This window comes from Herpailurus yagouaroundi, unplaced genomic scaffold (assembly GCF_014898765.1).
Source record: "Herpailurus yagouaroundi ecotype Mexico unplaced genomic scaffold, PumYag 321, whole genome shotgun sequence".
NCBI lineage: Eukaryota > Metazoa > Chordata > Mammalia > Carnivora > Felidae > Herpailurus > Herpailurus yagouaroundi.
Genome location: NW_024412538.1, coordinates 148,059 through 169,058, shown reverse-complemented (window position 1 = coordinate 169,058; position 21,000 = coordinate 148,059). Strand labels below are relative to the sequence as shown.

General features: G+C 48.2%; 1 protein-coding gene across 6 annotated transcripts in view; it reads right to left on the bottom strand.

The window, feature by feature from the left end:
- Positions 1–27: 27 nt before the first annotated feature.
- Positions 28–21,000, bottom strand: part of PDCD6 (programmed cell death 6) — a 21,459-nt gene continuing 486 nt past the window's right edge. The window contains exons 1-6 of one of the 6 annotated variants that reach the window (XM_040462414.1): positions 20,662–20,985; positions 20,205–20,266; positions 11,058–11,102; positions 9,886–10,044; positions 4,409–4,518; positions 28–590 (exon numbers count right to left, since the gene is read on the bottom strand). In XM_040462414.1, coding sequence (XP_040318348.1) covers positions 492–590; positions 4,409–4,518; positions 9,886–10,042 — 366 coding nt within the window. In that variant the 5' untranslated portion in view covers positions 10,043–10,044; positions 11,058–11,102; positions 20,205–20,266; positions 20,662–20,985 and the 3' untranslated portion in view covers positions 28–491. Of the gene's footprint in view, positions 591–4,408; positions 4,519–9,885; positions 10,045–11,057; positions 11,103–20,204; positions 20,267–20,661; positions 20,989–21,000 lie in introns of those variants that run through there. The other 5 variants (XM_040462412.1, XM_040462411.1, XM_040462415.1 and 2 more) reach the window with 5 other exon arrangements.

Below are 21,000 nucleotides of genomic sequence, written 5' to 3'. Positions count from 1 at the left end.
ACGTGAGTATATCTGAGCCGTCTGGGACCGGGTGCGCATTTGCTTTATTGCTTACGTTGCATATTCAAACAAATACAATAAACCCTGTTTTAAAAATGTAAGGCACATAAAAGCCTCTGTGCAAGTTCTCTATTATTTTTAAATTCTTATTGGCTAATAAAAGTACTTCCACTATAGAACTGGAGCTATCTAGAAATGCACATGATGAATTTTTTGCATGCAAGACACTGAAACATTATTATATCTTACCTCATGGCACAATTGAATAGTCTCAAATCAAATGTTTGTATGTGAGTTATAACTATTGTTACATTTGCAAAAATCTTAATCAGCTTATCCACATATGTACAGTCAGGTCCCCAAATGTTAATTATATAAAATCTAAAGAAAAAACAGTATCTAGCTGCATTTGTGTTCCGTTTCTTTAAAGGGTGATTTGGCATTTTTAGTCTTCCTTCTGTAAGTCATGCTGTTATTTGCACAGGCCAGAGTCATACGATGCTGAAGACCATGGACAGATACTGTTCATATGACACCTGAATCCAGCCGTCCTGATCCGTATCGTAACGCCTGAATATATCTGTCAACCTCTGGGGAAGAAACAACAGTCATTTAGATCTTGATATTTTTTTAACAGAAGGAACAAAATGTTATTTGGTAAAAAACAAAACAAAACAAAAAATTTAGGAACCCAAATTAATCCATGTCTCCAGACGACCCCAACTCTGACGGAGACCAGGGCAGCGAGGCATGGGTGGGTAACCCTGACCACCCTCTCAGGCTGTCCACCGTGGGGGATGCCGAGGTCAGGTGGGAGGGTGGATACAGGAAGGTGGTTAAGAGATCAAGGGGTGGGTTGCAGGCTATACACAACAGCCCTGGGTCCAGGCCTTGGTTCCCCAAGTGGGCCAGTGGTAAACCTGGGTCCTCCCCCCCTGCTCTATGACCAACCTAGTGGGGGTTACTCAAATGTTTACCTCGGCTCTGGTCACTTGCCATTCAGGACACAGGGAAACCGGCCCTGACTTGAGCCCCTCGCTTACAACCTGCTCCCAACAGATGAAGGAAGCCTCAGCCACAGAGCACAGAAGGTAGGTCTCCCTGTACCAGCCTGAGGGTCCCTTAGTCTGTGCACAAGCCTGACTCCCCCACAGCAGGTCAGGAGCAGAGGGGAGACCCCTGCCCCCCAAAGCAGAGACAATTAGAGGAGTGCTGTTCCAGATGACAGCTGGACAACCACAAAAGGCCTAAGGAATTGTAAATGACAAAAGGAAGCAGGCATAGTACAATTCCTCAGGACGAGAAAAGGAAACAACACACGGGTTCGTCACGAGAGCAGGCTGGAGCCCGGCCCTCGGGTGCTGCGGCAGATTAAATGGCTGACAATAACAGGGGCTCCTGACACAGTTGACTGTCCACTCGGGTGGTGGCCAGGAGCATCTGAACACGCGTGAGACGCTAATGTGAAACCAACTCCAATAACACCAGCAGCAGTTAATCCCGGCCTGAAGAACAACTGGAAATCTTTCTTTATACTTTAATTGTATTTTCCCAAGATTTCTACAAATTTTCATGTTCTTTTGTAAAACTAATTTTCTAAAAGCCTTTTTCTTTCTGGAAAAAGGCAGATGGAAGACATTTTTCAGGACTTTTTTCTTGTAGCTTGCCCACCTCTGCCCCATGTTTGAGGTCATGTGGGAAGTGTGGGTGGGAGCAGAAGTCCAGGTCAGCATGGGGCCCAGAGGCAGGGGCTGCAGGAGAGCCCGGCTGGCCTGTCCTCAGCCCACAGGTGTATGGAGGCGCTGGGCGAGCTCCCTGTGGGACTCAGATCACATTACCCCAGCTACTGAAACCCTACACGAAATGACCTTTGCTCAAGAAGAAATATAAGGATCAGATGTTTACTTATGGGACAGAACCTCAAATGAAAAGTCTAACCCTAGAGCAATTCAGATGCAGAGAATAAGGAGATTTTTACATTACACCTTTTTAAGTGTCCAGACAACACTGCAAAAGAAGTGTAACCCAGCCTCACCAAATCCTGAGGCAGAGATGGGGTAAGGCTCTCCCCATTTCAGAGAGCCACAGCTCAAATGTCAGCAGACCCAGCTCTCCAACAAGGTCCTGAACAGGGATGGGGCTTTTCCCTGCCTCATCGGCAAGGAAGTCACGGAGTGCTGCACTTAGCATGCCACAGAAACTTCACTTTTACTGATCTAGAATTCTAATGGGAAAAAAAACCCAGAGAATGTTTCCCAAAATTCCAAATTATATTTAAAAACCTCACAGTGTTGACATTTCTCAGCGGCCTCTAGAGCTGATATGACATAACCCGACCGGAATTCAAACTACAAGGATCAGGGGTGCCTGGGTGGCTCAGTCGGTTAAGCGTCAGACTTTGGCTCAGGTCATGATGTCACGGTTTGCGGGTTGGAGCCCAGCATCCAGTTCTGTGCTGACAGCTCGGAGCCTGGATCCTGCTTTGGATTCCTTGTCTCTCTCTCTCTCACTCTCTCTGCCCCTCCCCTGATGGCGCTCTGTCTTGTCTCTCAAAAATAAATAAGAATGTTAAAATTAAAAAAAAAAATTTATAAGCTACCAGGACTCATTGTCTAGTTGCAAGTCCTACTGAAATATGTACAGATAAAACAGTTGCTTTCCATGGCCCAAATCTGCTTCAGAGTAAGGGGTGGGGGGAGTGTTACAGTTATGCAGGTATGACATCAAGCTGTCCATCAGCTGCTAACTGTTGAGTCTGAGTGAGGGGCACATGGGTTCATCACACTGTTGTCTCTGTTACTTTTTTTTCATTTGTCACAATAAAAACTTTAAAAGCTATCTATGGGTTTATCAGTTCACTGCAGTTTTTTAAAAAATTTTAATGTTTGTTTGTTTATTTTGAGAGAGAGAAAAAGAGCACAGGCACAAGTGAGCAAGGGGCAGAGAGGGAGGGAGAGAAGCAGGGCTCACGTGAAGCCGGACTGGAACCCATGAACTGTGAGATCATGACCTGAGCCGGAGTCAGATGCTTAACCGACTGAGCCACCCAGGTGCCCCTAATGTTTGCTTATTTTTGTGAGAAAGAGGGAGACAGAGGATCTGAAGTGGGCTCTGCATTGACAGCAGAGAGCCCAATGTGAGGCTCGAATTCACGAGCCGTGAGATCATGACCTGAGCCGGAGTCAGATGCTTCCCGACTGAGCCAGCCAGGCATCCCTGGTCCACTGCATTTCTAAGCCTCAATCTACGTAACCTGGATCCTCACCTAGAGACAGGAGCAGCGGGGACTGTGTGGGCACAGCAGGGCAGACTCGGGCACTCCTGCCCTCGGTCTCTGGAAAGGGTCCTCAACCTCCGCACCAGTTTCTCTCCCAGCTCAAGAAGCAAGGCTACAGGAGGGAAACACCAAGCACGGGGTGAGTGGGTTCCACGGGCTCCACCAGATGCTGGCTGGCAGTGGCCGCAACATGGGAACAAGGCCCGTGTGCTCAGGAGCTGGCTCTTGCCCCTGCAGCTGACCTCACTCAAAAAGGGAGGGCACAGTAAAGATCAAAATGGAAAATTTATCCTCTTCCTCAGAATGAAAACACAACAAAAGTACCAGAGAACACGTAAATAACCCACTGGATTTGGAAGACATGACCTCATCCGAATGGACTGCTGATACAGCTGAGCCCCCCCCCCCAAAAAAATGTGGGGGTTGGGGGCAACAGGCCCTGGAGCAGTCGAAATCCACATGGAACTCTGATGCCCCAAAACGTTAACTACCAATAGCCTGCTGCTGACCAGACGCCTTACCAATAACAGCCAATTCACACATACCTTGCGTACGTATTGTGTAAACTAAGCTAGGAAAAGAAAAAGTGATTAGGAAAACCATAAGGAAAATACATTTACAGCCCTACACCGTATTTATCAAAAACAGTCTGCAAACGAATGGACCTGCACAGGGTCTCCACAGGGACACAGTGCACTACTGGGCCATACCGCCACCTAACAGAATAACTGCTTCTCCACAGACAAGACAAACTTTTATAAGCTCCAGAAACTGATCTTACTCCATTAAACTGCAAATTCCAGGGGCGCCTGGGTGGCTCAGTTGGTTGAGCACCGATTTCGGCTCAGGTCATGATCTTGCGGTCCGTGAGTTCGAGTCCCGCATCGGGCCCCTGTGCTGACAGCTCAGAGCCCGGAGCCTGTTTCAGATTCTGTGTCTCCCTCTCTCTGACCCTCCCCCGTTCATGCTCTGTCTCTCTCTGTCTCAAAAATAAATAAACGTTAAAAAAAAAAAAAAAATTAAACTGCAAATTCCAGAATGCAGGTACTTCCCTTTACCTCTGCTTTCACAGACAGTCCCGTCCTGCTCCACAGCTCAGCTCACTGTGAGCCTCCACGGAGCCCCAATTACCTGCAAGACGATGCAGCCCTGGATGAAGTCATCAAACGCGATCTGCCCCCGCCCTTGTCTGTCAAACTTGCGAATGAGGATGTCGTGAAACTGGTCAGAGAGCCGGTACCCTTGAAGAGAAAACAGAGAGTGAAGAGAGGGCCAGGAGAGCAGACATTCCCGTCAACACCCACATTCTCCTTCCAAAAGGCCCCACAGCCTCTTACAGCAGCTGATAACAAATGGCCGAGGCTGGGGGTGGAAACACAAGGCGCAAATGCATTCACATGCACTCTAGGAACGAAGCCATCATTCTGCGATCCCTCCCACGACTCCCCATTTGCAGTCCTGTGAGTGGCTGACCTGAGGACCACCGCTTCTTCCTGGAAGGGTGAGCGTAACCCGGAGGCCAGAGCTGTCAGGCACAGCAGGTCATTTACGTGCGCTCACTAGTTCCCATCAAGTATACTCACCCTACTGTGCTGTACCCCAAAAATCACCCTGCAGGGCGGCCAAAGCTTCATTCCCTGAATACAGTGAAGTTATCATTTTACAAATGGTAAGTTCCATTTTAGATTTGAAAGATAAAACATCACTGAAAGCTTCCAAATAAACAAAATGTAAACTTAGGGAAGCAGCAGATTAACTGATAGGTACTCCTATTCATCAAGTAGCACAGACATTAGGCAGTAAAAGATTATATGGAGTAAGGCAGCCTCACAAGGTTCATAACAACTTGAGGGCCATCAGATGTTATGACGAAGAGTCACTGATTCCACCTCCAATTTACTGAATAGGTCTTGAAGAGGTCACCAGCAGGGAGGTGGTTTTAAAGACAGAGAGACACAACGGCCATGTGCCTGTGGGATACCCCTCGGGGCCGCTCTAAATGAAGACATCTACTTCCTTCCCTACTAATCCCACTACCTGTGTGCCTCTGGTGTCCTTACTTATTCAGGAGAGAAGATCCAGGGGCCAAAATACTTTTACTGGTTTCGGTCCTGTTGGAATCTTTGCGAGGATATATATACACCTATTATCTGAGTGAATTTCACAGTTAATTACCTGCAAAAGCACTTACTTTTCTCAAAATAATTCAAACATGCACACACATGACAGCACCCTTCCAGAGTGGTCAGCATACTCTATGCGTCTGTGACTTAAATCCAGGGCCCCCCTTCCCTGCCAGTTGATTAGAAAACAGGACCCATGACTTAGAAAACAGAGACAGCAGGTACTGAATGGGAACCACTCCCCCTGACCCCTACGAGTCTCCTCTCTTCACACTTGGCACCTGTGCCTTTGGGCAATAAGAGGTCCAAGCTAGTGAGGGTTGAGCTCATCCAGGGTGTGGACAGCAGATGACGGCCACTTCGGTGCCGCTCTCCGGCCTAGTCACAAACATACAAGCTGGATCTCCACAATCTGTACAGAAAATGGAAGCAACTTCTATCATCCCTGGGACTAACTTCCAATTTCCCTGCTCTTCAATAGTATTGCAGTGAGAACAAAACCAAAGGAAGTCAGACCAGAAAAACGGATGATGAACAAAGAAACTATAAAAAGGATGTTTCTATAAGAGGCAAAATTTGGGAGCAGACTGTTCCTAAAGAATTTCCTTCAGTGAAAACCCACACAGTGATAACCCCACCCTCATAAATTAAGAGGAGGTGCCCTGTGGAAATGCAAATCAGAACCATGAGATGACCTCACACCTGTTAGAATGGCTGGTATCAAAAAGACTGGAAACAAGAGGTGTTGGCAAGGATGTGGAGAAAGGGGAACCCTCCTGCACCTGTTGCTGGGAATGCAAACTGGTGCGGCTGCTCTAGAAGACAGTATGGAGGTTCCTCACAAAGTGAAAAATAGAACTATCCTATGATTCAACAATTCCACTACTGGGTATCTACCCAAAGGAAATGAAAACACTAATTCAAAAATATATAAACGTGCCTGTGTTTATTACAGCATTATTTACAGTAGCCAGGATATGGAAGTAGCCTGTGGTCATCGAAAGATGGATAAAGATGTGGTGTGTGCACACGTGCGTGCGCGTGCACACACACACACACAAATATTATGCGGCCATGAAAAAGGATGGGACCTTGCCATGTGTCACAGTATGGATGGACCTAGAGGGTATCACACTCAGAGAAATAAGGCAGAGAAAAACAAACACCAAATGATTTCACTTATATGTGGAATCTAAAAATAAAACAAATGAGCAAACAAAACAGAAACAGACTCATAACTACAGAGAACTGGTAGTGGCCAAAGAGGAGGAGGTGAGGGTGGGTGGGTGACATAGGTGAAGGGGATTAAAAAGCACAAACTTCAGATTATAAAATAAGTGAGTCAGGAAATGAAAAGTATAACATAGGGAACATAGTCAATTATACTGTCAGAACACTGCATGGTGACTCAGATCGTGTAATGTACAGTGTTGTCGAATCTCTATGTTGTACACATGAAACTAACACGACATTGTCAACTATACTTAAATAAAATGAAAAAAAAAAAAAAAGGGTGCTCTCCATGTGCAGCCCCAGCCTGTGACCCTGGTCAGGACTGGGCCCTTTCAGACCTGACACACTGACCACAGGGCCACACCCTGACCTTAAGAGAATGAAGTTCTCTCCTTAGAACTAACAGGCGCAGGAGGGGTGAGACATCAGAGCTACCCTGAAGACCCCACATCACCTATTCTCAGCAGCCTGGCATGACAGCATACCTTCAGTAACTACTCTCCAGGGGACAGAGACTGCAGCAAGGGACAGACCCATGTTTACAACCAGCCAATGGCATGAAAAAGGGGTGGGGGCTGCCTGTGGACCTGCTGGGACCCTAACTCACACAAATGGACGGTTAACCTCTAAGGTGGGTCAATGGTGCGGATTTCGTGGACGTAGTGCACACGCCCCAGGGAAACGCTGCTGAATGAAGTGTGCTGGGACCACGGTGCACAGGCCCCGTCAGCCTTGGCACACAACAGGGGACAGAGCAAATGCAGCATGAAAATGGTAGCGGCTGGGATGGGTGACGACTGAATGGAGGGTCCTGACACTTGATAACTTTCATAACCTTTTCACCAAAAAACGCTGGGCGGAGGGAGAGGAAGCAGCCCCGTGCCCGCTGCCCTGCCCACAGGGGAGGACCGCCCTGCACGTGAGCAGACTCCCACTGTGGAGCAGTCAGCTCCCCGCTAGCAGGAGTGTGAGGGCCATGCCCCACACACCTCTTTATTTCCAGGTCTCTGTACCTGGCGCATAGCACATACTAGAAATGGGTTTACAAAAGGGATGTGTGAGCCATCATACCCAGCGTGGGTCCTGTGAGGGTGACCCAGTGCCACCAGGACCAGCCTGAGACATCAAGTGGAGCTGACAGAGGTCGGAGGACGCTGTGGGGCTTGCCCCCCACCCCCAGACTCCCTCACACACATGCAGAGCTGAAATGCAGCCCCCCTGTTTGAGCAGGGCAAGAGAGCTGTCCTTAGGAGTCAAAACTGAACAGACTTTGCTTCAGTTACTACAGAAAATCTTCCAAAGTGATGACTATGTGAAAAGGAGAACAATGTTCCTTTTCATAGAAGGCATGGATCCAGAGCAGGCTCTCAGAAATCAAGAACCAACTACAGGGAGAAGCTTTTAGAATAACTACAATGCACCACAGAATACTTTTCTCCAGAAAGCGCTCAGAAGTCAGGAAGGAGCCCGGCCCTGCCCAGACCAAGAGGGCCTGCTGGCTCCTTACCACAAGGAAGTGCCACATGACCTCTGTGACCATGCAGCCATGGCTGCAGATGCCAGGGCCTGATGGGCACTCGGAGGTCAGAGAGGCCAGTGGCACGGCCCACCCTAGCATTCCCACTGTGAGCTCCAAGGACCCATTGGACACCGGCACTGAGTAAAAAGAGGGCTCTGGGCCTGACAACTTTAGAAAATGCCATGTTCCCTGACACCTAAAGTCACTTGTCTGGAAGTAATTAACAGGATGCAGGTTCCTCCCAAGCTGTCCTCAGCCCAGCCGGGCCTCCAGCTACCTGCAGCCCCAGGACCACCATCTGTGGACAGCTGACAGCCAGCCACCCCTCCCAGATCTTCCATTCGGCCTGACCTTCTCCCCAACCTATAGGTAGAGCAAAGTCAGAAGCATTCCCAGTCCCAATGCAGAGAACCTGAGGTCAAGTCCTGCCCTAACCCTGACCCACACCCAGTGAGCTGAGAACACAAACGTGCTATGGATTCCCAGGGCCTCTAACTGAATACCACCAGAATTCATAAGGCAACAAACTAAGAGAAAGAGAAAGACAGCCATGAAGTATGTGCCCAAAGGAAAAATGGGGGAAGGACAGAAGTTAATAACACATTAACATAAGAACTAAAAATGTCCTTTGTATTATTAAAACTCAAAATACCTAGAAGTACGTTATACGTTATGACAGTATATTATTATAACTTTAACTTAAAAAAATTTTTTTTAACACTTATTTATTTTTGAGAGACAGAGAGAGGCAGAGCATAGGGGGGGAGGGAGGGAGGGAGGGAGGGGGAGGGAGGGAGGGGGAGAGAGAGAGAGAGAGAGACAAAATCTGAAGCAGGCTCCAGGCTCTGAGCTGTTAGCACAGAGCCCGACGCTGGGCTCGAACCCACGAACCGCGAGACCATGACCTGAGCTGAAGTTGGACACTCAACCGACTGAGCCACCCAGGCAACCCATAACAGTATGTTATTAAAAAAAAAAAAAAATAGTACATTATAAACAAACTTGCCTTATTTTTTTTCTAGCTGGCATTTATAAGCAGACTTTTAAGCAAAATATAGAAGGGGTTTTATAACAGGGGCCCAGTGAACACAGGGCTGAGTGAGACCATCCCAAACACACCAGACTCTGGGTGAGACTCCCACAAGCCCCGGACAAATACCCCATGTCTGCATAGCCCACACACCAGAAATCCCACCTTCCTCTCAGACCCACACCCCCGCATCAGAGGGCCCACTGACCCACTCTGGAAGGCCGTGTGAACACTCCCAGCAGCACAGCACACTTGAGCCTGCACGCACTTGAGAACGGGCACTTGCATGCCTGCCGACACTGTGTCTGCAGCTTACAGAATCATCTCTGACGAGTGTCTGGATCATCCTGCCACGTGTTGTGATATATCAAGAAATATGAGCTGCTCGACATTTTCTTTTCACTTATTCACGTTAAACTGTTTCCAAAGCTGCCTCATTCTCAATGTGAGTGAGACATCACTACATTTCACAAGTGAGAAATGATTGCATAGCCCTTATCTCATTTTGGATGCGAAAAAAACCCACATGAAAGTCTTCAGGTCAAATATAAGCCTTCATGATATAAAAAGTATCAAAGTATAAATCTGTATGCCAAAAAAAGTCATAGTTAAAAAAATCAGTAAAATGAACCAAGTAAAAAAACATTAATGGCACCTAGGTTCCAAAATGAAACATGCTATACAATCAAGATAAGTGAATTACCAAAACCTGAGAGGGCTTGCTTGAGCTCGTTCTTGTCAATCATCCCAGAGTTGTCCCTGTCATAGGTGCGGAAGACGTTCTGCCAGTCTGTGATGTACTTCCAGACGCCAGTGAACTCGCTGAAGTTCACGCCAGCCTTGTTCTCTCGGTCGAACATAGCTGAGACAGAAAGGAACGTGAGTGGTGTGCAGCAGCTGGCATCTCGTCGGTCATCAGCAAGCAGCTCGACCACAGCACAGCCACAGCCACAGCCACAGCCACACCCGCCTCGGGGTCAGGCCGGTGCTCGGCCAGCAGGTGCCCACGGCCAAGAAATGCTCACTCGTTGACTGGGAGGGCCAGACCACCTCTGCCGGCTGGCTCTCCAGCCACAGCCCTTAGCCACGTTAGACAGACGTGAGGCACACGGTAAAGAGGGAAGGGCAAGAAAACACGGGCAGAGCCACAGCAGAAATAACGCTTCACAGCGAAGCAGGCTACAAAGACACAGCACCTGGTGGATACTCTCACTTTGCCAGGAAGAAAGCAAAGTGCAGACTGAAGGAGCCCCTCCACTCTCTCAGTTCCCAGAACTGGGCCCAACTCCGGGCACCGCCACTTCCATTCTCCCAGAGGACCTACGCCCACCAGCGCAGGCCCACCCCAGTGACAAGACGACTCTATCAGCTTTAGGTGTTTTCTCTTAGGAAGACTTGCTTTTCATTAAAAAAACAAACAAAAAAAAAAAACCAGCCTAATTCCGGGTCCAAATATGAAAGAACCTACAACTACATCTCCATGTAATTGCAAAATGGCTAAAAATATATATATGAACTCAGTCTGAACTACTGCTGAGAAAATGACAAATCATTTGGTTTCTTTTCAGGAAGGGACGCTAATGGAAGATTGAAACATGAGCGCTCTTGGCTGCTCAGAAGTACACTATAATTCAGTGAAAGCGCACAGAATGAAAAATCAGGTCAAAAACTGAGTATCGGGTGTTTCCGCCAGTCAACAATCGTGCCAGATACGGACGGTGTGTGAAGCGCGCCGGTCCTGTGGGTACTTGAACTCTTCAGAACCGGGATGTGAAAGGACACGTCAGACAATGAGCTCAGTGCTCAGCCGGGAGTGCAGGATGAAGCAGGACAGGTGCCTGCCTGCACAGGCGGGACAACGGCACCTTTACTTACATATGATTGACCTGACAGTCACTGGATTAAATGGAGTCCACGTGCCTGAAAATAAGCGACAGGAATGACAGTCAGACGCCAGCAAGCTCTAGGCTTCGAATCTGTACCATCTGAACCTAACAAAAGTAACTTGGGGGTCACGGGAAGACCCTGGCACCACACTTCTCGGCAGGGACACCGCCCCCAGGGGACATTTCTGGTTGCCATGACCACGGGGGGCTGTAAGCACGTCACGGTTGGGGTCCCATCCCACACTGTGCAGGAGTCCCTTGGCCCCAACAGACGCACATTCCAAGCTGTTTATAATGACGTGAAGCTGGGTACTTTACTGTGTAAACAAGATACGGCTTTAGAGTATTTTAATATACGCTCAGTTTTCCAGGCGTTCAGCCACCAGGTAAGTTGAGAGGTATACTGAAAAACATACCATACAACCATGCCTTAAAGTCTTCTCCTAAGATTGCACGTTATTTTCCTTGCGAGTGTGAAAAAGCAGACTATGGCACCCTAGGATCCACTTCCATATAGTAATGGGGATATTACCAAATATTTGTCATGAAGAGACTGCTGAATCTGACAGAACCGTTTATCAACTGATAATGAAATGTTCACTAGATACCTTTACGCCCCAAAATCTGTTTTCAGAGTGGTTTATACCATTACCAATTTTTACACTAACTAAAAACAAGGAAAAAAAGTGTTTTTAATGTGGAGGGAAAGCAGGGCCTCTCCCCACACCCCACTTGTATGGAAACACCTCATATTTCCCTCTCTGTATAAAACTCCGTGTTTCTCACAGAGACCCACCCCCTGACCTCACATCGTGACCTTTCGCTGGGAACTATGGTTCCAAAGGGAACCGTCCTCCACGCTGGGCTTTCCCGCTGCGGCGCCCAAAGGCTGTGCCTGCCCACCTCAGGGCTCACGCACGCGCCTCTCCAGACCCGGGGTGTGCCTCCCAACACACGCACGTCCTTCACCTTCACCTCTCCTTTAAGCCACAGGAAAAACGCGTCCTCAGGAAAGCCCTCCCTGAGCGCCCCACGTCCCCCCAGCCCCTAAGCTAAATCTGTCAGCTCTATCAGCGCAGGTTCGAGCTTCCCCTTTGGGACAAGCGCCACCGTAACTACTCGGTGAAGGCTGCTCTTCCCCTGAAGGCAGGGGCACACCTGTCCCTGTGCCTGGCACATCAGGGTTGGATAAGCATCTTCTGCAGGCTTCACAGACGTTCGTGGGGTGGGCAGAGCGGGCAGAAGACTGTATACGAAGCTATTAGGGCACGTTATTGAAAACCCATATGATAAAACTATGTTACAGAGAACGCAACAGAAAAGAAAGTTCTAAAGACAGAGAGTGTCACTTCCTCACCTCATTTGTTTTTCCCTCCCTCCCAGCTAGCTGCTGCAGGCAGCGACCTGCTATTTCCACAGGAGACAGCCCACCACGGACTAGAAGCCCAGGGAACCTAATGCACCTACTGAAGCCTTTTCCTGATTCACTTTTCCTTTGTCTTCCCTTCACCTCTGCTACAGGCCGATGTGCTCTCAATCTGTGAAGGTGACGGCAGCCCCCGCAGGCTATCCTGACTGTGAGCAGAAGCCTCACGAGCCATCTCGCAAATGACTCGGCCAAACAAGTTTGAAACAAAAGCAACACAAGTGCGACAGTTGAGTCGTGTGCAAACGTGAGCACCTGTTGTGGTGAAAGCCAGGTGCCACCTGGAAAGGCACACGTGGGGTGCCCAGGGAAGGCGCATCCCTGAGGTGGCCCATGGGGACTGGCAGCCATGCTGGAGGATTCTGCGGACGGCACGGGTCCCAGGCTCCGGAGAGCAACAGGTCACCATGCGCTGAGTCGAGGACGGAGACCCACAGGTTTCCTGCGGGGCTACTGCGCAAGGGGAAGGCGGAGGAGGCAACCTCTTGGTACCCCTGCTCATCTTTCTTCTTACCCAAACGGGGCCCGACTCTGCACAGAATCCAAGGGGTAACGACAGCCAACAGGTCTTGCGGCCTGGTTCTCAGACTAAACATAAAAAGCTCAGTAACCCACAATGAAGCTGCAACACTGCAACATGCACACATTTAATATCTCAGCTGTGTTAAACACTAAATGCACCTGAGCGTCAGCCTGAAACTCTTAAGTGGTTTCTAAAACAGTTTTCTGTAAGAAAATACAACGCAAATAATCAATTTAACACACTCACTAAAAACAGGGGGTACATTATAAAGGTAGACTTTTTTCACAAGCCCTACAACTCCATAACCCTCCAGCCCAGGTTTCAGGGCCACCTACAATTTCAAACACTCCCATCTGCTTCTCCCAGACAGCAGCATGTTTGAACGTTAGAACCGGTCATCTTGCAAAAGCTTGCCTGTCGGATTTTTACCTAGATTTCTAGGTGTCCTGCCTCAATTTCATCTTAAAGAACTAAAGAATACAGAAACGTGATTTCCCACATAAATTTAATACACTTTTGTCACCTATAATTTGGGAGCAGGGCTGAAGCCTTAAGAAGCCACCCTAAGCAAATGACAATGGCCCAAAGAACCATCCATGGTTGTAGAGATAGCCCCCGTCAGGACGCCTTACCATTTCTCCACTTAACTCCCAAGCACACAAATTCTGTCAAGAACCTGCATCTGCCTCCATTCTCCAAGGGGGAGAAAACCCATTCTGCTCTGGTAATATATTGTCTTTTCACTCTCTCCAAAGAGTTTTCTTTATTGAAATTACGTCCTGTTAACCACAAGCTTAAACTTTGGCTTTAGTGAGTGGTTGGGGTTAGGAGTTCACAACATCCAGCATTTGCACAATCGAGACACTTAACTACTTGAAATCTCTAGAGGCAACAACAGCAGCAGAAGGAGACTTTTCTACATCATCACTGGTGATCTCTTTCCACTTTACTGCATCAGACCTAGAACTCCCAGCCTTCCTGGCCTTTTCTGCCAGAGAGGAGCTACAGATGAGGAGGTATAAGCAAGTCCTGCAGGGACGGGCACACAGCACAGGCACCCAATGCACACAATCAGCAGAACTTCGGTGTCTCTTCAGGTTCAGCAAAATCCCAGACTTCGCCAGTGCTGGAATGACAACTTCAAATAGCACAGTCAGAAACATGACCTTTCTGAAATACTGATCAACAGCACTGATCTGATAAATGCCACAGCTGGAAACTGGTTCTATGAAAGTCTGGGTCAAATTACTACAGCACTTACATTAATGAAAATTAAAAACAATCTAAGTGACTACTAGTGAAACACTGTAAATTCAGTCCCAGAAGACACACGGTCTCCCAGTTCTATACCAGACAGATGCAGGATCTGGTGCAGAGGGGCTTGGCTCCAGGGGGAAAAGGATCTAAACTTCCAGTCATCCTATTTTTACATCCGAAGAAACTGGGGCCAGAAGTGCAATGTGCTCAAGGTCACGGAGAAACTTGTCGGCAAAGCCAGGTCCATCGAATCCCAACTTTATTTTGTTTCTATCTACAACTTTGGTGGGGTGCATCTCTGGGAAGAGCAGACACGACAGGCTATATTGGAGTTGCCAAGACCACCCTCAGGCTCCATGACTCACTAGGACTCCAACACTCAGGCAGTTCGTTACAATGAAAGGCCAGAGTAAAATCAGCAGAGCAGAGAAAGGCACTAGGAGAATTCCGGCGGAGACCCGTGCAGCGCCCAGAGGGACCCCCTCATGGAGCCACACAGGACGTCCTCACTCCTCCAGCTAGGAGTCTTGAGGACAGAGGCGAAGTACTGTCAACTAGGGAACTCCCCAGTCTACAACCCAGGGTTTCTCTTGGGGAGGCAGGCATGGACGCTCCAGAGACCCAGAGGGAAAGCAGGTGTTTGCCATAAATCGTACTGTTGGGATCAACTATATAGGCCAACAGGTACCACACAGCTCAGGGCCCTCAGTGGGCCAAACACCCTTCTCTGTCAGAATATCCCAGGAGGCAGCCGGCCATGAAAATCCTTCCTGGGAAGGAGCAGGCTCAGAGCAACCCAACTCAGCAACTGCAGAGTCAGCCCTTCTCTGCACACAGGCGGATGGAAGCTGAGGGTAAACCTCTAAGTGTCCCTGCTGCATTACCAGCAGCAAACACCCTTACCCACCAAACTGGGACTGTCAGGGCAGGAGCAGTGATGGGACCAGAAGCACTGGTGTGCAGGGAACAGTCTGCTTATATGGTCTGATTTCTCTCATTTCTTCCATTTTTTTTTTTTTTTCGTATTTAGTTTTGAGAGAGAGAGAGAGAGAGAGGGAGAGAGAGAGGGGAACAGGCAGAGACAGAGTACAAGCAGGGGAGGGGCAGAGAGAGAGAGGGAGAGAGGAAGACACAGAATCCAAAGCAGGCTCCAGGCTCTGAGATGTCAGCTCAGAGCCCGATACAGGGCTCGAACTCACGGATTGTTGAGACCATGACCTGAGCCAAAGTCGGATGCTTAACTAACTGAGCCAGTCAGGTGCCCCTCTTCTTTATTTTTTTTTAAGTTTATTTATTTGAGAAAGAGAGAGAGAGAGAGAGAGAGAGAGAGAGAGAGAGAAAGACAGGGGGTGGGGAGAATCCCAAGTAGATGCCACAGTGTCAGCCCAGAGCCCGATGTGGGGCTCAAACTCACAAACTGTGGGATCATGACCTGAGCTGAAATCAAGAGTTGGTCATTCAACCAAGTGAGCCACCCAGGTGCCCCTCTCATTTCTTCTTAATATGGGATCCTCAAGAAAGCCAGAACTCTATTTTGATTAAAAAAAAAAAGAATATATGAATTATTATTTTTTTAAAGTGCAGCTAAAAAAGTCTCCACAAAATACCTACCTAGGATATGTTAAGACAAACCTGCAGAACTACAAAAAAGAGGCTTGAGCAAAATAAAATTCCCAGAATTCCAAGAAATAATGTAAAAATTAGGGAAAAAAAGGTACTAAACTCAAGATAGTTTATGAGATGTTATTTCAAAACGAAGGCAAGAGAACAGTCTTCTTCTGTCTTTCTTCATACCTGTTAACCACAAACCTTCCTGAGAGCAGCCAATTTTAGAAACTTTCCTATGGAAACAAGTCTTATAAAGGAGTCAGTGTATGGGACCCACAAGTACTTCTTCAGGATGGTTTCAACTGGATATTAGCAGAGAGCACACAGGCACGGATTTAATTAAAGTGAGAAATCATACAAGCAGAGAGCACACAGGCACAGATTTAATTAAAGTGAGAAATCATATCTTCAGTTTTCTAACCAGTAATAGACCAAGTAAACCAACTTCCTGAAATAGCCTAATATTCCAGTTCTAATATGAAAACAGAACCCCAATACTGGGAGAGCAATCAGAAGTCAAATTTCAACCGCATCAGCTCCAGGAAGTCGGGGGGCGGTCGGGGGGAACAGGACGGACACAGGCCCGTCCAGTGAGCAGTGCCTGGGCACACAGAGCAGCTGCACAGAGGAGCCCAGTCTGGCCTTCCTTCGAGAAGTGGACAGTCTAGTGGCCAGAGACAGCTACGACAATGATCGTGTAGAATACAGAGAATGGAGAGCAGGGAGCGTCCAAGAAAAAGCGGCGATGCTGAGGGGGCTCAAAGGCAGGAGACGGCACACCCCTCCAGGCAGACAGGAATCTGAAACACAGGATGCACACAGCTTCCCCTCATGCTGACGAAGGGCAGGTGCTCTAGGCAGGAGTACAGGACCCACGGCAAGCGGTGGACACTCTCCTGGAGACAAATGGGAAGATACCAGGGCTCACGGTGCTGTGACACCTAGGTGTGAAGTACACCCACAGCACACCATGAGCACGGGCACCGAGGGGTGCCAGCAACACACATCTGGGTTTAAATCCTGTGCTACAACTCAAAAGCCACAACGGGTAACTCCGCAAGCGATATGATACCACCTACTCTGTGAATGTGCATCATACATAACCTGCCTTACTGCAGAAAGAACTTATATGTACGCAGATATCCACAGTAGAGCAGAATGAAGTAAATTTTAATCATACTGGATGGGAGGAGAAAGTAGGAGGATAAGAAAGGGTTCTAAGACTAGATCAGTAAAATCCCCCTCTTAAAATTCTACATTGATGCTACTGACCAGCCACCAATTTAAACTTTTTCACAGCTAATTTGAAGAGGCAGATCTAACTGGTTAAAAGATTCAGGGTTAATAAAATGCAAACAAAACAAGACAGAACAGCCACCAAAGGTGCTTGGAACACCAGAGCCACTGTCCCCGCTAGGCAGAAGGGAGCCGGCCATTTGCCTGGCAGTCACCCCACAGAGGGCACGCCTCTGTCAAGGTGAACAGGGAGGCCAGTTTTTACATGTCTTGAACAAGAGCTGAGGCAATCCCACAGGGCAACTCAATAAAAGGGCCTCCAGAGGGCCACCGAGACAGTCCCGACAGATACTAGGTTAGAGCATGTATTGATTTCAAAGGGTCTCAGCAATGGTGAACCTAACATCCTCTAGACAACTGTGAAAACTCATTCTCTTTTAAACAGCCTCCTGGTAGATATTTAGTAGGAGCTGAGTTCAAGATTATGCTCTAACAGAGTAAAGACCCATATTCTTTAACAACCAGCTGAACTAGAACTAGGAGCATTACTGACACCCTCTAGTGAAAATACAGAAGCCTAACCCTATAGGTCAGACTAGGTCCCACCACCATGCCCCGGGGGCTCAAACAACAATGCTCATGTGAAATCAGGTTTGTTAAATGCTGGCACAGTGCCTATAAACAGTGGCTGCCCCTCATGTGGCACCTGAGCTGGCTGCCTGGCCTGGCTGGTGACAATACCCCTCCTCCACTCAGCCAACAACACAGTCCCCCTGCTATGTGTCAGGCACTGCACCAAGTACTCTGCGTGCACTTCCTCTACCGACCCTCCCAGGAGGGTCAAGTCCTTGCCCAAAGTCGTATTCCTAGAACCGAGAGAGCCAGGATCTGAACTCAGACAGGAGCCCCCAGGTGGACACTGTCATGATAATGAGGTCAGAGTGTGACCATCATTCTTGAGGGGCAGGTTTCACAGAGATCCCAAACCTGGGCAGCACCCTCAAAACTTCAAGCAAATGGACAAAGAGAGTTGGTCCTCACTTACTGGAAAAGAACTCAGAAGGAATGCCTCTGAAGCATGACCTCTGAGGGTGCTTTCACTGGAGTGGCCACCCTCTGGAACCTCTGACCACATTTAACAGAATGTGAAGACATACGTTTTGGTGAACACTTAGAAAGCTTTAAGCCAGATTTGCCAGGTCATAGCCTGCTGGATTGCAGCTGTTTCTGACATGTTCTAGTAACCTTACCTTCTACTCCTCCAAGTGTAACCAAGTACTGGAGACACAAAAATTGAAAAGAGATTAGTAATGATAAGCGAGGAATCAAGAAGGCACAATTGTCAAATGAGAGTAACGAATTTTTTTTTTTTTATGTCCATTTTTATTTTTGAGAGAGAGAGAAAGAAAGAGCAGGGGAGGGACAGAGAGAGAGGAAGACACAGAATCTGAAGCAAGCTCCAGGCTCCCAGCTGTCAGCACAGACCCCAACATGAGGCTCAAACCCATGAAACGTGAGATCATGACCTGAGCCAAAGTGGGACACTCAACTGACTGAGCCACCCGGGCGCCCCATAAAGAAATTTCTTAATTTTGTAAACACAACTATATAGTATTTTAAGAGACAAAACAGATGAACATAAGGGAAGGGAAACAAAAATAATATCAAAACAGAGAGGGGGACAAAACAGAAGAGACTCATAAATATGGAGAACAAACTGAGGGTTACTAGAGGGGTTGTGGGGGGGGGATGGGCTAAATGGGTAAGGGGCACTAAGGAATCTCCTCCTGAAATCACTGTTGCACTATATGCTATTTTGGATGTAAATTAAAAAAAAATTAAAAATAAAATTTAAGAAAAATTTCGTAAACTCAACAACATAAATACGTGTGAAGTTATACACCAATATCTGTGGCCCACATACGTTAAATACTGGGGGAAAAAAGTCAGTGGTATGTACCGTTCTTTAAACGTATTAATCTGTAAATACAAACCCTGCACTTCATGTAAATCACGAGGCAATAAACCACACTAAGTGCCTGGTATGTGCCCACAATGAGGGCACGTATTCTCCTTTAGCCCGATATCCAGCACTGTGAGGTGGTGGCGGCATCCTTACTTTTTCTAGAACATCAAACTGGTTCCTACTAATAAAAATGAATCTTGGGGCACCTGGGTGGCTCAGTTGGTTAAGCACAGACTTGATTTCAGCTAGGTCATGATCTCACAGTTCGTGGGTTCGAGCCCCTAATTGGGCTCTATGCTGACAGTGTGGCGCCTACTTGGGATTCTGTCTCTCTGACTCTCCCCCACTCTCTCACACGCATGGACGTGTGCTCTCTCTCCCTCAAAATAAACTTAAAAAAAAAAAAAAGAGTCTTCCAACATCTTAGAATCGATCCCTTTCTACCTTAAATGGCACACCTCTGGAAAGACAAGCTACAAATCTAAGAATCAGAAAAGTCAGTGGCATCTGAGGGATTTTTTAAAAGGCAAAAGAGCCAGGTAGTTAATAAAAGGTCTCAAACAGTACTTCTGTGGATTAATCAGGCTGAAACTGGCAAGAAGAGAACTCCATGGAGAGCCCCCGACACACTGCCATGTAACAGCTATGGTCCTTTATCCCTGTCTGAATGCCTAGTATTCTCCCACTGATAAGACCACCTTCCCACAATCCACCTGCCAGAGCCACATCCCCAACATCCCAGTCACTTCCCCATGGTGCCAAGGGCACCTCTCCCAAGAGGTCACAGAGATACAGTCACGAAAGGAATCAGTGATCTTCAATGTACCTGAAGCATATTAGCCCTACAAAGCTAAACTTCCTATCCTTCCCTAAAACCTACGCCCTAACCTCCACTTCTCAAGTGCTTCCCTGCGCCTGTCCATGCAGGGGCTGGAACAGCTCGGCAAGGCCCTTGGCGCAGGATACCCACTGGCAAAATAAATCAGAAGCACCTCCACCACATGCCAGTAACAGTAATTAGGCCTTCATAACTCCTCTGTACTTGGGAAAAGAAGTTATTTACTACAGGTGGGTCAGGCTCAAAGTTCAGCAGAAGTCCTGACGACTAGGTCCCACTCACCGTTGGAGAGTGCTTGCTGAAGCTCGTTGTCCGATATCACCCCGCTCCTGTCTTTATCAACCCTACAAAATCAAGACCAGTTAAGCTGGTGAATAAAAGAGCAGGACAAGCAAAACATGTCAAGCATAAACACTTCATTCCTCTGCCGAGCCTACGTCAACTCTGGAGGCAGCTAGGACTCTCACTCTCGCATCCGCATGGGAACAAGGTTCTCCCAAAGAGATGGCTCCTTTTGCCTTGTCAAGCCTTTCTCCTTTTCTTTCCCTTGGACAGTCTGAATTCTCTCCTTTTCATAAACAGCAAAAAGACTGCCTCAGACACGTCCTTCCGTGACCATTGGTCACTCATTCACTCTGAAGGGCAACCCGGGGACAGAATATGCTGCAGTGCCGGTCTCCAGCTTCTTTCCCAGCTGCTGGACTGTAACAGCGCTGGAGCAGTCTGTGTTTCTGTTTACCTTAAACAAGCATCCCGAAGACCCTCCCGGAGCAGCAATCCCCTGGGCTGTAGGCTCAGGGGTGGGGGCCGCGATCCCCTGGACACCTGCAGCGGGCTCCGCACCTCGACAGGGTCCTGGGGGAAGGGGGGGTTTCCGGCACGAGGTCGGGGCCAGACCTAAGGGAGCCAGGAAGGAGGAGGCCAGAGGCCGAAGGGAAGCAGGAAGGAGGCCAAGGAGGAGGCCGGAGGGAGCCAGGAAGGGAGTCAGGGTGACGGGAGACCAAAGGGAAGCAGGAGGGAGGCCGAGGGGAAGACCAGAGGGAGCCAGTAAAGAGGCTGGGGAGAGGCGTGGGGGGGG